Genomic DNA, 14,739 nt, shown 5'->3' on the forward strand with positions numbered 1-14,739 from the left:
ACACAGAGAGGCGGTGTAGAGGGAGAGGGGGGTTGGCCCGGTATTAAAGGGGTTGCACCCCATATGGCCACCCCCTGACCTCACCTGCGGGTCAGGCAACAGAATTAGATTGTAAGCTCTTTGGAGCAGGTGCTCATTGTACCTGTAATATACAATACACAGTGCTACACACACTGTCAGTTCTACGTAACAATTATTATTACACGTGACAGGGGGTGGGTGTAACAGTTTGCCTGGCATTAGTGACACAGAGGGGCGGGTATAATGATGTGCCCTGTATTAGTGACAGAGAGGTGGGTATAATGACGAGCCCTGTATTAGTGACACAGAGAAGTGGGTATAATGATGTGCCCTGTATTAGTGACACAGAGAGGCGGGTATAATGACGTGCCCTGTATTAGTGACACAGAGAGGCGGGTATAATGACGTGCCCTGTATTAGTGACACAGAGAGGCGGGTATAATGATGTGCCCTGTATTAGTGACACAGAGAGGCGGGTATAATGACGTGCCCTGTATTAGTGACACAGAGAGGCGGGTATAATGAGGTGCCCTGTATTAGTGACACAGAGAGGCGGGTATAATGAGGTGCCCTGTATTAGTGACACAGAGAGGCGGTGTAGAGGGAGAGGGGGTTGGCCCGGTATTAAAGGGGTTGCACCCCATATGGCCACCCCCTGACCTCACCAGGGAGGCAAGGGGTTAACTGGACTGCGGTCCAGGAATGTGGTTTACACCTTGTCATGTCATGAAAAATGTATGTTCCCATGTTTCATTACAATCCTGTATTTTAATGTTTTAAAGTGCATTTCTGTATCTCCAGTTCTGGAGGTCGCAGAGAGTTGATATTTGGCCAATGTGCGGAGTCACTGTAGGCATTAAGAACTGGCAAATTTCGACCCACTGAGCCCACCAGAATGGAACTTATTAATATGTGTAGATATTAAAGTATATATGTATGGTATTTTGGATCTGCTCTGAAAATGCAGACCATCTGGTATGCTAATAGGTCAGGAAGGGCAGCTGGCTGATTGAGCCTAAGCACTGTGATCAAAAGTTAACTGCCCGGATTGTTTACAGTAAGTACTAATCAACAGACCAGTACTAATCAACGGACTCTGCCACTCTAATTGTTACCTGAGGGTGGAGAATCGTCAAACTGGAGTGGTTTGTAAGTGTTATGTCTACACCTACAAACAATGCAGATACTTCATTTGGTAAACTGGTCGTCGCCCCTGATTTAATTATGGGGCTACCCATAGAGTCCCAGTACACATGGGCTAATTAGCTGGGGGGCATGGGTTAATCTGTGTCTCCTCGTTAGGGATTGGATACAGATAATTGTTCACCAATAGTCTGTATTCAATGTTAAGAATAGGGTTACACAGGTATATAAACTGTGTCCACCCTACAGTTTTTAGTTCTTCTTCTGATACCATCTTGAATGTCACTGGATTGCTGGAGAATTGCTAGCTGATACTTCTCCATCCCCAAACCCTAAGTAAGTGTTACCTTCTTGTCTGTTAATTGTACTATATATTGCTGTGTTCTCCTTTTTTAAGGAATAAATTATATTTTATTATATCTAAGCCTCGTTCAGTTCAACCCAGATATTTGGTGTTCATTATATCTTGTCATAAGCTACCGTGACAGGCGGATATAATGATGTGCCCTGTATTAGTGACACAGAGGGGCGGGTATAATGACGCGCCCTGTATTAGTGACACAGAGAGGCGGGTATAATGAGGTGCCCTGTATTAGTGACACAGAGAGGCGGGTATAATGATGTGCCCTGTATTAGTGACACAGAGAGGTGGGTATAATGATGTGCCCTGTATTAGTGACACAGAGAGGCGGGTATAATGAGGTGCCCTGTATTAGTGACACAGAGAGGCGGGTATAATGAGGTGCCCTGTATTAGTGACACAGAGAGGCGGGTATAATGAGGTGCCCTGTATTAGTGACACAGAGGGGCGGGTATAATGACGCGCCCTGTATTAGTGACACAGAGGGGCGGGTATAATGAGGTGCCCTGTATTAGTGACACAGAGAGGCGGGTATAATGAGGTGCCCTGTATTAGTGAAACAGAGAGGCGGGTATAATGACGTGCCCAGTATTAGTGACACAGAGGGGCGGGTATAATGACGTGCCCTGTATTAGTTAGAGGGGCGGGTATAATGACGTGCCCTGTATTAGTGACACAGAGGGGCGGGTATAATGACGTGCCCTGTATTAGTGACACAGAGAGGCGGGTATAATGACGCGCCCTGTATTAGTGACACAGAGGGGCGGGTATAATGACGCGCCCTGTATTAGTGACACACCTGGTGTAATATAGGGCCCGGTATGAGTGAGATAGATGGTCAGTATAAGCCTGCACCTGGGAGCGGTGGCAGATAGACGGTCAGTATAACCTGTACCTGTGATCGGTGGCAGAGCGTGCCCCTCTAGGTATAACCTGTACCTGGGATCGGTGGCAGAGCGTGCCCCTCTAGGTATAACCTGTACCTGGGAGCGGTGGCAGAGCGTGCCCCCCTAGGTATAACCCTGTACCTGGGATCGGTGGCAGAGCGTGCCCCCCTAGGTATAACCTGTACCTGGGAGCGGTGGCAGAGCGTGCCCCCCTAGGTATAACCTGTACCTGGGAGCAGTGGCAGAGCGTGCCCCCCTAGGTATAACCCTGTACCTGGGAGCGGTGGCAGAGCGTGCCCCCCTAGGTATAACCTGTACCTGGGAGCGGTGGCAGAGCGTGCCCCCCTAGGTATAACCTGTACCTGGGATCGGTGGCAGAGCGTGCCCCTCTAGGTATAACCTGTACCTGGGAGCGGTGGCAGAGCGTGCCCCCCTAGGTATAACCCTGTACCTGGGATCGGTGGCAGAGCGTGCCCCCCTAGGTATAACCTGTACCTGGGAGCGGTGGCAGAGCGTGCCCCCCTAGGTATAACCCTGTACCTGGGATCGGTGGCAGAGCGTGCCCCCCTAGGTATAACCTGTACCTGGGAGCAGTGGCAGAGCGTGCCCCCCTAGGTATAACCCTGTACCTGGGAGCGGTGGCAGAGCGTGCCCCCCTAGGTATAACCTGTACCTGGGAGCGGTGGCAGAGCGTGCCCCCCTAGGTATAACCTGTACCTGGGAGCGGTGGCAGAGCGTGCCCCCCTAGGTATAACCTGTACCTGGGAGCAGTGGCAGAGCGTGCCCCCCTAGGTATAACCTGTACCTGGGAGCAGTGGCAGAGCGTGCCCCCCTAGGTATAACCTGTACCTGGGAGCAGTGGCAGAGCGTGCCCCCCTAGGTATAACCCTGTACCTGGGAGCGGTGGCAGAGCGTGCTCCCCTAGGTATAACCCTGTACCTGGGAGCAGTGGCAGAGCGTGCCCCCCTAGGTATAACCTGTACCTGGGAGCGGTGGCAGAGCGTGCTCCCCTAGGTATAACCCTGTACCTGGGAGCAGTGGCAGAGCGTGCCCCCCTAGGTATAAATCCCTGCCCCCCCGCCGCGGCTCTCACCTGAAGCTCATCTGGAAGACTTGGCCCTGGTTGACATGCTGGGTCTTGTTGTCGTACCCATGCAGCATCTCCCCAAACAACGTGTCATTCAGACGGTCCTGGGGACGGAGGCACTTGGGTCCCTCACAAATATCCGTCAGCATCAGGCAGGACCTGCCGTCCGGAGCCAGCCGGTACTCTTCTACACAGCTGCACACAGCAGCAAACGTCTGGTTATCAACATGGCCCCTCCCAGCTCTCAGCTCCGTCCTACTCTCTCCTCCCTCTCTCCCTCTGTTCTACTCTCACCCTCTCCCATCTCTCCTACTCTCTCTCCCTCTCCCCTACTCTCACCCTCTCCCATCTCTCCTACTCTCTCCCTCTGTTCTACTCTCACCCTCTCCCATCTCTCCTACTCTCTCTCCCTCTCCCTCTGGCCTACTCTCACCCTCTCCCATCTCTCCTACTCTCTCCTCCCTCTGTTCTACTCTCACCCTCTCCCATCTCTCCCCCTCTGTCTTACTCTCTCTCCCACTCCTCTCTCTCCTACTCCCTCTCCCTCTGTCTTACTCTCTCTCCCACTCCTCTCTCCTACTCTCTCCCTCACCTCTGTCCTACTCTCTCTCCCTCTCCCTCTGTCCTACTCTCTCCCGTCTCTCCCTCTGTCCTACTCTCTCCCGTCTCTCCCTCTGTCCTACTCTCTCCCGTCTCTCCCTCTGTCCTACTCTCTCCCGTCTCTCCCTCTGTCCTACTCTCTCCCGTCTCTCCCTCTGTCCTACTCTCTCCCGTCTCTCCCTCTGTCCTACTCTCTCCCGTCTCTCCCTCTGTCCTACTCTCTCCCGTCTCTCCCTCTGTCCTACTCTCTCCCGTCTCTCCCTCTGTCCTACTCTCTCCCGTCTCTCCCTCTGTCCTACTCTCTCCCGTCTCTCCCTCTGTCCTACTCTCTCCCGTCTCTCCCTCTGTCCTACTCTCTCCCGTCTCTCCCTCTGTCCTACTCTCTCCCGTCTCTCCCTCTGTCCTACTCTCTCCCGTCTCTCCCTCTGTCCTACTCTCTCCCGTCTCTCCCTCTGTCCTACTCTCTCCCGTCTCTCCCTCTGTCCTACTCTCTCCCGTCTCTCCCTCTGTCCTACTCTCTCCCGTCTCTCCCTCTGTCCTACTCTGTCCCGCCTCTCCCTCTGTCCTACTCTGTCCCGCCTCTCCCTCTGTCCTACTCTCTCCCTCTGTCCTACTCTCTCCCTCTGTCCTACTCTCTCCCTCTGTCCTACTCTCTCCCTCTGTCCTACTCTCTCCCTCTGTCCTACTCTCTCCCTCTGTCCTACTCTCTCCCTCTGTCCTACTCTATCCCGTCTCTCCCTCTGTCCTACTCTCTCCCTCTGTCCTACTCTCTCCCGTCTCTCCCTCTGTCCTACTCTCTCTCCCTCTGTCCTACTCTCTCTCCCTCTGTCCTACTCTCTCTCCCTCTGTCCTACTCTCTCTCTCTGTCCTACTCTCTCTCCCGTCTCTCCCTCTGTCCTACTCTCTCTCCCGTCTCTCCCTCTGTCCTACTCTCTCTCCCGTCTCTCATCTTTCCTACTCTCTCTCCCCTGTCTGTCCCACTCCCTTTCCCTCGCCCTCTGTCCCCCTCCCTCTGTCCCCCTCCCTCTGTCCCCCTCCCTCTGTCCCCCTCCCTCTGTCCCTCTCCCACACTCTCGTCTCTCTCCGTCCTCCTCTCTCACTCCCCTCCGTCCTCCTCTCTCACTCCCTCTCCTCTGTTCTACTCTCTCACTCCCTCCCCTGTATCTCCGTCTTACTCTCTGACCTTTTCCTAGTCCTTGTCCCATTGTCTCCTCTCTGACTTACTCTCAGAACCTCTCCTGCATCTCCCTTACTCCCCCCTCTCTATCTGTCTTACTTTCTCTCCCTCTAATACTCACCAGTCCTACTCCCCTCATCTATTTCTCCTCTCCTTCTCTCTTACTCTCCCTAACCTCTCTTGTATGTCTCCTACTCTCCCACCATTTTTCCTGGCCCCAAATCCTGTGTTTCTCCTCCTTCTCCTCTCCCGCCTGTTCCCTCCCTTTCCTCTCTCTCCTGTGCTTCCCCTCCTTCTCCTCTCCTGCCTGTTCCCTCCCTCTCCTCTCTCTCCTGTGTTTCCCCTCCCTCCCCTCTCCCGTCTGTTCCCTCCCTCTCCTCTCTCTCCTGTGTGTCCCCTCCCTCTCCCGCCTGTTCGCTCCCTCTCCTTTCTCTCCTGTCTTTCCCCTCCCTCTCCTCTCCCGCCTGTTTCCTCCCTCTCCTTTCTCTCCTGTGTTACCCCTCCCTCTCCCGTCTGTTCCCTCCCTCTCCTCTCTCCTGTGTTTCCCCTGCCTCTCCTCTCCCGCCTGTTCCCTCCCTCTTCTCTCTCCTGTGTTTCCCCTGCCTCTCCTCTCCCGCCTGTTCCCTCCCTCTCCTCTCTCTCCTGTGTTTCCCCTCCCTCTCCTCTCCCGTCTGTTCCCTCACTCTCCTTTCTCTCCTGTGTTTCCCATCTCTCTCCCGCCTGTTCCCTCCCTCTCCTCTCTCTCCTGTGTTTCCCCTCCCTCTCCCGCCTGTTCCCTCCCTCTCCTGTGTTTCCCCTCCCTCTCCCGCCTGTTCCCTCCCTCTCCTCTCTCTCCTGTGTTTCCCCTCCCTCTCCCGCCTGTTCCCTCCCTCTCCTGTGTTTCCCCTCCCTCTCCCGCCTGTTCCCTCCCTCTCCACTCTCTCCTGTGTTTCCCCTCCCACTCCCGCCTGTTCCCTCCCTCTCCTGTGTTTCCCCTCCCTCTCCCGCCTGTTCCCTCTCTCTCCTCTCTCCTGTGTTTCCCCTCCCTCTCCTCTCCCGCCTGTTCCCTCACTCTCCTCTCTCTCCCGTGTTTCCCTTCCCTCTCCTCTCCCGCCTGTTCCCTCCCTCTCCTCTCTCTCCTGTGTTTCCCCTCCCTCTCCCGCCTGTTCCATCCCTCTTCTCTCTCCTGTGTTTCCCCTCCCTCTCCCGCCTGTTCCCTCCCTCTCCTTTCTCTCCTGTGTTTCCCCTCCCTCTCCTCTCCCGCCTGTTCCCTCCCCTCTCCTTTCTCTCCTGTGTTTCCCCTGCCTCTCCTCTCCCGCCTGTTCCCTCCCTCTTCTCTCTCCTGTGTTTCCCCTGCCTCTCCTCTCCCGCCTGTTCCCTCCCTCTCCCCTCTCTCCTGTGTTTCCCCTCTCCTCTCCCGCCTGTTCCTCCCTCTCCTCTCTCTCCTGTGTTTCCCCTCCCTCTCCCGCCTGTTCCCTCCCTCTCCTCTATCTCCTGTGTTTCCCCTCCCTCTCCCGCCTGTTCCCTCCCTCTCCTCTCTCTCCTGTGTTTCCCCTCCCTCTCCTCTCCCGCCTGTTCCCTCCCTCTCCTCTCCCTCCTGTGTTTCCCTTCCCTCTCCTCTCCCGCCTGTTCCCTCACTCTCTTCTCCTGTGTTTCCCCTCCCTCTCCTCTCCCGCCTGTTCCCTCCCTCTTCTCTCTCCTGTGTTTCCCCTCTCCTCTCCCGCCTGTTCCCTCACTCTCCTCTCTCTCCTGTGTTTCCCCTGCCTCTCCTCTCCCGCCTGTTCCTTCACTCTCCTCTCTCCTGTGTCTCCCCTCCCTCTCCCGCCTGTTCCCTCACTCTCCTCTCTCCTGTGTTTCCCCTCCCTCTCCCGCCTGCTCCCTCACTCTCCTCTCTCTCCTGTGTTTCCCCTCCCACTCCCGCCTGTTCCCTCCCTCTCCTCTCTCTCTTGTGTTTCCCCTCCCTCTCCCGCCTGTTCCCTCACTCTCCTCTCTCTCCTGTGTTTCCCCTCCCTCTCCCGCCTGCTCCCTCACTCTCCTCTCTCTCCTGTGTTTCCCCTCCCTCTCCCGCCTGTTCCCTCCCTCTCCTCTCTCTCCTGTGTTTCCCTTCCCTCTCCCGCCTGTTCCCTCCCTCTCCTCTCTCTCCTGTGTTTCCCCTCCCTCTCCCGCCTGTTCCCTCACTCTCCTCTCCTGTGTTTCCCCTCCCTCTCCCGCCTGCTCCCTCACTCTCCTCTCTCTCCTGTGTTTCCCCTCCCACTCCCGCCTGTTCCCTCCCTCTCCTCTCTCTCTTGTGTTTCCCCTCCCTCTCCCGCCTGTTCCCTCACTCTCCTCTCTCTCCTGTGTTTCCCCTCCCTCTCCCGCCTGTTCCCTCCCTCTCCTCTCTCTCCTGTCCCCCCTCCCTCATCTCTCCTGTCCCCCCTGCCTCTGCGCCTCTCACCCGCAGAACATGTACACTGCGCTCTCGCTGGGATTCTGCGGGAGGGGGAGCGTTTGCTGCAGACAGAGCTGCTCACAGCCTCCGTTGGATCCATCGGAGCAGTCGATGCCTTTGGAGTAGTCGTAGCAGCCACTCCCATCTTTCATTGGCCTCAGACCTGCGGGGCACTGGGAGCAGAGGGGAAGAAAGCGGAGCGTCTCAGCTTAGTCACCCCGCAGGGTCTACGCACTGCTGGGAGTAGGGTGTGTTTCAGTAACTCACACACCCTCACTCTGCCCCCTCCTCACACACACCCTCACTCTGCCCCCTCCTCATACACACCCTCACTCTTCCCCCTCCTCACACACCCTCACTCTGCCCCCTCCTCACACACACCCTCACTCTGCCCCTCCTCACACACCCTCACTCTGCCCCCTTCTCACACACCCTCACTCTGCCCCCTCCTCACACACCCTCACTCTGCCCCTCCTCACACACACCCTCTCTGCCCTCCTCACACACACCCTCACTCTGCCCCTCCTCACACACACCCTCACTCTGCCCCCTCAAACACACACTGCCCCCTCCTCACATACACCCTCACTCTGCCCCCTCCTCACACACACCCTCACCCTGCCCCTCCTCACATACACCCTCACTCTGCCCCTCCTCACATACACCCTAACTCTGCCCCCTCCTCACACACACCCTCACTCTGCCCCCTCCTCACACACACCCTCACCCTGCCCCTCCTCACATACACCCTCACTCTGCCCCTCCTCACATACACCCTCACTCTGCCTCCTCCTCACACACACCCTCACTCTGCCCCTCCACACACACGCACACCCTCACTCTGCCCCTCCTCACATACATCCTGACTCTGCCCCTCCACACACACACACACACACACACACACACACACACACACTCTGCCCCCTCCTCACACACCTTCACTCTTCGCAATGCCCCACTCCTCACCTCGCACTGCCCCCCTCCCTCACCTCGCACTGCCCCCCTCCCTCACCTCGCACTGCCCCCCATCTCACCTCGCACTGCCCCCTCCCTCACCTCGCACTGCCCCCCTCCCTCACCTCGCACTGCCCCCCTCCCTCACCTCGCACTGCCCCCCTACTCACCTCGCACTGCCCCCTCCCTCACCTCGCAATGCCCCACTCCTCACCTCGCAATGCCCCACTCCTCACCTCGCACTGCCCCCTCCCTCACCTCGCACTGCCCCCCTCCTCACCTCGCACTGCCCCCTCCCTCACCTCGCACTGCTCTCCTCCCTCACCTCGCACTGCCCCCCTCCCTCACCTCGCACTGCCCCCCTCCTCACCTCGCACTGCCCCCCTCCTCACCTCGCACTGCCCCCTCCCTCACCTCGCACTGCCCCCCTCCTCACCTCGCACTGCCCCCCTCCTCACCTCGCACTGCCCCCTCCCTCACCTCGCACTGCCCCCTCCCTCACCTCGCACTGCCCCCTCCCTCACCTCGCACTGCCCCCCTCCCTCACCTCGCACTGCCCCCCTCCCTCACCTCGCACTGCCCCCCTCCCTCACCTCGCACTGCCCCCTCCCTCACCTCGCACTGCCCCCTCCCTCACCTCGCACTGCCCCCTCCCTCACCTCGCACTGCCCCCTCCCTCACCTCGCACTGCCCCCTCCCTCACCTCGCACTGCCCCCTCCCTCACCTCGCACTGCCCCCTCCCTCACCTCGCACTGCCCCCTCCCTCACCTCGCACTGCCCCCTCCCTCACCTCGCACTGCCCCCTCCCTCACCTCGCACTGCCCCCTCCCTCACCTCGCACTGCCCCCCTCCCTCACCTCGCACTGCCCCCTCCCTCACCTCGCACTGCCCCCTCCCTCACCTCGCACTGCCCCCTCCCTCACCTCGCACTGCCCCCTCCCTCACCTCGCACTGCCCCCTCCCTCACCTCGCACTGCCCCCTCCCTCACCTCGCACTGCCCCACTCCTCACCTCGCACTGCCCCCCTCCCTCACCTCGCACTGCCCCCTCCCTCACCTCGCACTGCCCCACTCCCTCACCTCGCACTGCCCCCCTCCCTCACCTCGCACTGCCCCCCTCCCTCACCTCGCACTGCCCCCTCCCTCACCTCGCACTGCCCCACTCCCTCACCTCGCACTGCCCCCTCCCTCACCTCGCACTGCCCCACTCCCTCACCTCGCACTGCCCCCTCCCTCACCTCGCACTGCCCCCTCCCTCACCTCGCACTGCCCCCCTCCCTCACCTCACACTGCCCCCTCCCTCACCTCGCACTGCCCCCCTCCCTCACCTCGCACTGCTCCCCTCCCTCACCTCGCACTCCCCCCTCCCTCCCTCACCTCGCACTGCCCCCCTCCCTCACCTCGCACTGCCCCCCTCCCTCACCTCACACTGCCCCCTCCCTCACCTCACACTGCCCCCCTCCCTCACCTCACACTGCCCCCCTCCCTCACCTGGCACTGCCCCCCTCCCTCACCTCGCACTGCCCCCTCCCTCACCTCGCACTGCCCCCTCCCTCACCTCGCACTGCCCCCTCCCTCACCTCGCACTGCCCCCTCCCTCACCTCGCACTGCCCCCTCCCTCACCTCACACTGCCCCCCTCCCTCACCTCGCACTGCCCCCTCCCTCACCTCGCACTGCCCCCTCCCTCACCTCGCACTGCCCCCCTCACCTCACTCTGCTCCCCTCCTCACCTCACACTGCCCCCTCCTCACCTCACACTGCCCCCCTCCTCACCTCACACTGCCCCCCTCCCTCACCTCACACTGCCCCCCTCCCTCACCTCACACTGCCCCCCTCCCTCACCTCACACTGCCCCCCTCCCTCACCTCGCACTGCCCCCCTCCTCACCTCGCACTGCCCCCCTCCTCACCTCACACTGCCCCCCTCCCTCACCTCGCACACAGAGGCAGTGAGCACATATGAGCCTCTCACTGCACACCTCACTTATTACACACATCAGCAGCACAGCCCTGGAAGTACAAATTGAGTTCACAGACCCCACAATGCTCATCAAAACACGGACACATTATAGGTCAGTTACTGCGTGCTTCTGTTGTGTTCCACACTGACAGGTACACTCACACCCACATATACACACATACACACATGCAATGTGACACAGATAAGACCCGTTTGGCAGACCCTTGCCTGCCCATTCCCCCTTCTATGCACCCCTATTCCCCCTTCTAGTCCTATTCCCCCTTCTAGTAACACCACAAACACACACACACACACTCTGCCCATACTCCTATCTGCAGTAACACCACACACACACACACACACACTGCCCACATTCCTATCTGCAGTAACACCACACACACACACACACACACACACACACACACACTGCCCATACTCCAATCTGCAGTAACACAACACACACACACACACACACACTCTGCCCATACTCCTATTTCCAGTAACACACCACACACACACTGCCCATCTTCCTATCTGCAGTAACACCTCACACACACACACACACTGCCCACATTCCTATCTGCAGTAACACCTCACACACACAGACACACACACACACACACACACACTGCCCATACTCCTATCTGCAGTAACACCACACACACACTCACTCTGCCCATCTTCCTATCTGCAGTAACACCTCACACACACAGACACACACACACACTGCCCATACTCCTATCTGCAGTAACACCACACACACACAGACACACACACACAGACACACACACACTCACTCTGCCCATCTTCCAATCTGCAGTAACACCACACACACACAGACACACACACACAGACACACACACACACACTCACTCTGCCCATACTCCTATCTGCAGTAACACCACACACACACAGACACACACACACAGACACACACACACTCACTCTGCCCATCTTCCTATCTGCAGTAACACCTCACACACACAGACACACACACACACTGCCCATACTCCTATCTGCAGTAACACCACACACACACAGACACACACACACAGACACACACACACTCACTCTGCCCATCTTCCAATCTGCAGTAACACCACACACACACAGACACACACACACACAGACACACACACACTCACTCTGCCCATCTTCCTATCTGCAGTAACACCACACACACACAGACACAGACACACACACACTCACTCTGCCCATCTTCCTATCTGCAGTAACACCACACACACACAGACACACACACACACAGACACACACACACTCACTCTGCCCATCTTCCTATCTGCAGTAACACCCTATCTGATCCTTAGCTTTCTTTCATATTTAGGATACCCAGGCATGTTAGTATTCCCCTATTGTACTATCCTCTACCACCTCGGCTGGCAGGCTATTCCCTGAATGCACCATGCTTTCCATGAGGTAGTACTTCCTCCCACCCTCCAGCTTCCGGGAACAACCTCTTGTTCCAGCTCCCTCTCGGATATACTGTATGCTTCCTTCCCTCTCGGATATACTGTATGCTTCCTTCCCTCTCGGATATACTGTATGCTTCCTTCCCTCTCGGATATACTGTATGCTTCCTTCCCTCTCGGATATACTGTATGCTTCCTTCCCTCTCGGATATACTGTATGCTTCCTTCCCTCTCGGATATACTGTATGCTTCCTTCCCTCTCGGATATACTGTATGCTTCCTTCCCTCTCGGATATACTGTATGCTTCCTTCCCTCTCGGATATACTGTATGCTTCCTTCCCTCTCGGATATACTGTATGCTTCCTTCCTCTCGGATATACTGTATGCTTCCTTCCTGTACTTTGTTCAAACAGACACACACTGATATGCAGGCATGTATCCGCACTAATAGCCATGCCTGTTGAGATAGACACATCTGAATGCACGCCCTCGACAAATATTGATGTACACGGACATGCAAACACACATATATGGATACATTAATGGACACACACACATACACACACACACACACACACACACACACACCTGCACAAACACATATACATATACATACATGTGAATGCACACACGAGAGGCCACTTACCACACACCCTGTGGAGTCCACCTTGCGCTCAGAGACGCACTTGAAGTTGCGGGAGCAGCCACCGTTGTTCAGTGCACAGTCCCGGACCGGCCCAAAGGAGGACAGGAGGTCGTCCACAGTCTCAAAGTGCGTGGCCAGGAGGGCTTCTTCCCTGCGGGGGAGGGGGAGCGGTGATTACCAGGGGGGAGAGGGGGAGCGGTGATTACTAGGGGGGAGAGGAGCGGTGATTGCCGTGGGGTGGGGGGGGGGAGGAGCGGTGATTACCGGGGGGGAGAGGTGATTACCACGGGCGAGGGGGGAGAGGAGCGGTGATTAGCAAGGGGAAGGGTGATTACCAGTGGGGGGGGAGAGAGAGATGAGCGGTTATTACGGGGGGAAGGGGGGAGAGAGATGAGTGGTTATCACGAGGGAAGGGGGAGAGAGATGAGCGGGTTATTACCGGGGAGGAAAGGAGGGATGAGCGGTTATTACCGAGGGGGGAGAAGAGAGATGTGCGGCTATTACCGGGGAGGGGGGGAGGGGGGCAGGGGGGGGGAAAGAGAGATGAGCGGTTATTACCAGGTGGGGGGGGGGGGAGGGAGAGAGAAGAGCGGTTTATTACCAGGGGGGGGGAGAGAGAGATGAGCGGTTATTACCAGGGGGGGGGGGGGGGAGAGAGAGTGATGAGCGGTTATTACCAGGGGGGGGGGAGAGATCAGCGGTTATTACTAGGGATAAAGAGAGGAGGTTGGAGTCAGGGTGGGGAAGGGGAGGGGTGGGAGGGGAAGGGTGTGAGGGGGGGATGGGTGGGAGGGGAAGGGTGTGTGGGGGGGATGGGTGGGAGGGGGAGGATGGGTGGGAAGGGAGGGGTCAGGGTGGGTGTAAGGCCCCCTCTAGGTAAGGCAACGCCATGTTATTTGAAATGACCTATATACAAGGTCCAGATATTGCAGAGTAACGCCCGGGAAAGAGTCCCTGATAAAGCGCTCCTGGGGGGCACAGATATGTGGGACAATGTGTAATCCCAGCAGGTATCCCATTCATATGCAGAGAATGAAAAATAATAACATTTTAATCAAATAACTGTAAATATCGGGCATACAATATATATATATAATTTAAACACTGGTGGTAGGTATGGCTATATACACATTGTCTGGCTCCTCCTAAGCCAAACAACTAAATGTTATACACCACAGGGGTTAATGTCCTTACAGATGGTCATACAGGCGGTCCTCCGTTATCCGACGGAACCCGTTCTGGGAGTAGCGCTGGATAGTGAAACCGCTGTAACGTGAGTCCCATGTTAGTCAGCGGCGGTGAGCGTCGGATAACGCATTCCGGCGTCGGATAACGCCGCATAGGGTTGCATTGTAAAGCGCTGGATACGCCATTCGTTGTAAAGTGAAACGTTGGATAACGAGGACTTCCTGTAGTGGACATAGGATATAACCTATTATTGATACAAATTGGGGAATATATTTGTATCAATAATAGGTATATCTTGTGTCCACTACAACCATCTGTAAGGACATTAACCCCTTTAGTGTATAACATTTAGTTGTTTGGCGTAGGAGAAGCCAGACAATGTGTATATAGCCATACCTACCACCAGTGTTTAAAAATAAATAAATATATATATATCTTGTATTTGCAGTTATTTGATTAAAATGTTATTATTTTTCATTCTCTGCATATGAATGGGATACCTGCCGGGATTACACATTGTCCCACATATCTGTGCCCCCCAGGAGCGCTTTATCAGGGACTCTTTCCCGGGCGTTACTCTGCAATATCCGGACCTTGTATATATATATACCGACTGCCCTATGCACCATGGGGGTTTCTCTAGGAATATATTCTACCTATAATTGGTGAGCGGCAGGTTACAGTGTGTATGTTACATGTATGTGTGTATGTTATATGTACAGTATGTGTGTATGTTACATGTATGTGAAATTACCACAAGGTAGTGCTAACTTAACATGACGTCAAGCCAGGGGGGGCTCTGCTCCAGTCCTCAAGCCCTCCCACCAGGCCAGGTTTTTGAGGATATCCCTGCTTCAGCGCCGGTGGCTCAATCAG

At 56.6% G+C, this 14,739-nt stretch overlaps 1 protein-coding gene across 1 annotated transcript in view; it reads right to left on the minus strand.

Annotated features, from left to right (window-relative positions):
• ASTN2 (astrotactin 2) overlaps positions 1 to 14,739 on the minus strand; it is a 440,720-nt gene that overhangs the window by 174,160 nt on the left and 251,821 nt on the right. Inside the window, 3 exon segments of the mRNA XM_075579436.1 lie at positions 3,506 to 3,694; positions 7,690 to 7,856; positions 12,676 to 12,826. Of these exon segments, the coding sequence (XP_075435551.1) occupies positions 3,506 to 3,694; positions 7,690 to 7,856; positions 12,676 to 12,826 (507 nt within the window).

Source organism: Ascaphus truei, chromosome 21 (genome assembly GCF_040206685.1).
Source record: "Ascaphus truei isolate aAscTru1 chromosome 21, aAscTru1.hap1, whole genome shotgun sequence".
Classification (NCBI taxonomy): domain Eukaryota; kingdom Metazoa; phylum Chordata; class Amphibia; order Anura; family Ascaphidae; genus Ascaphus; species Ascaphus truei.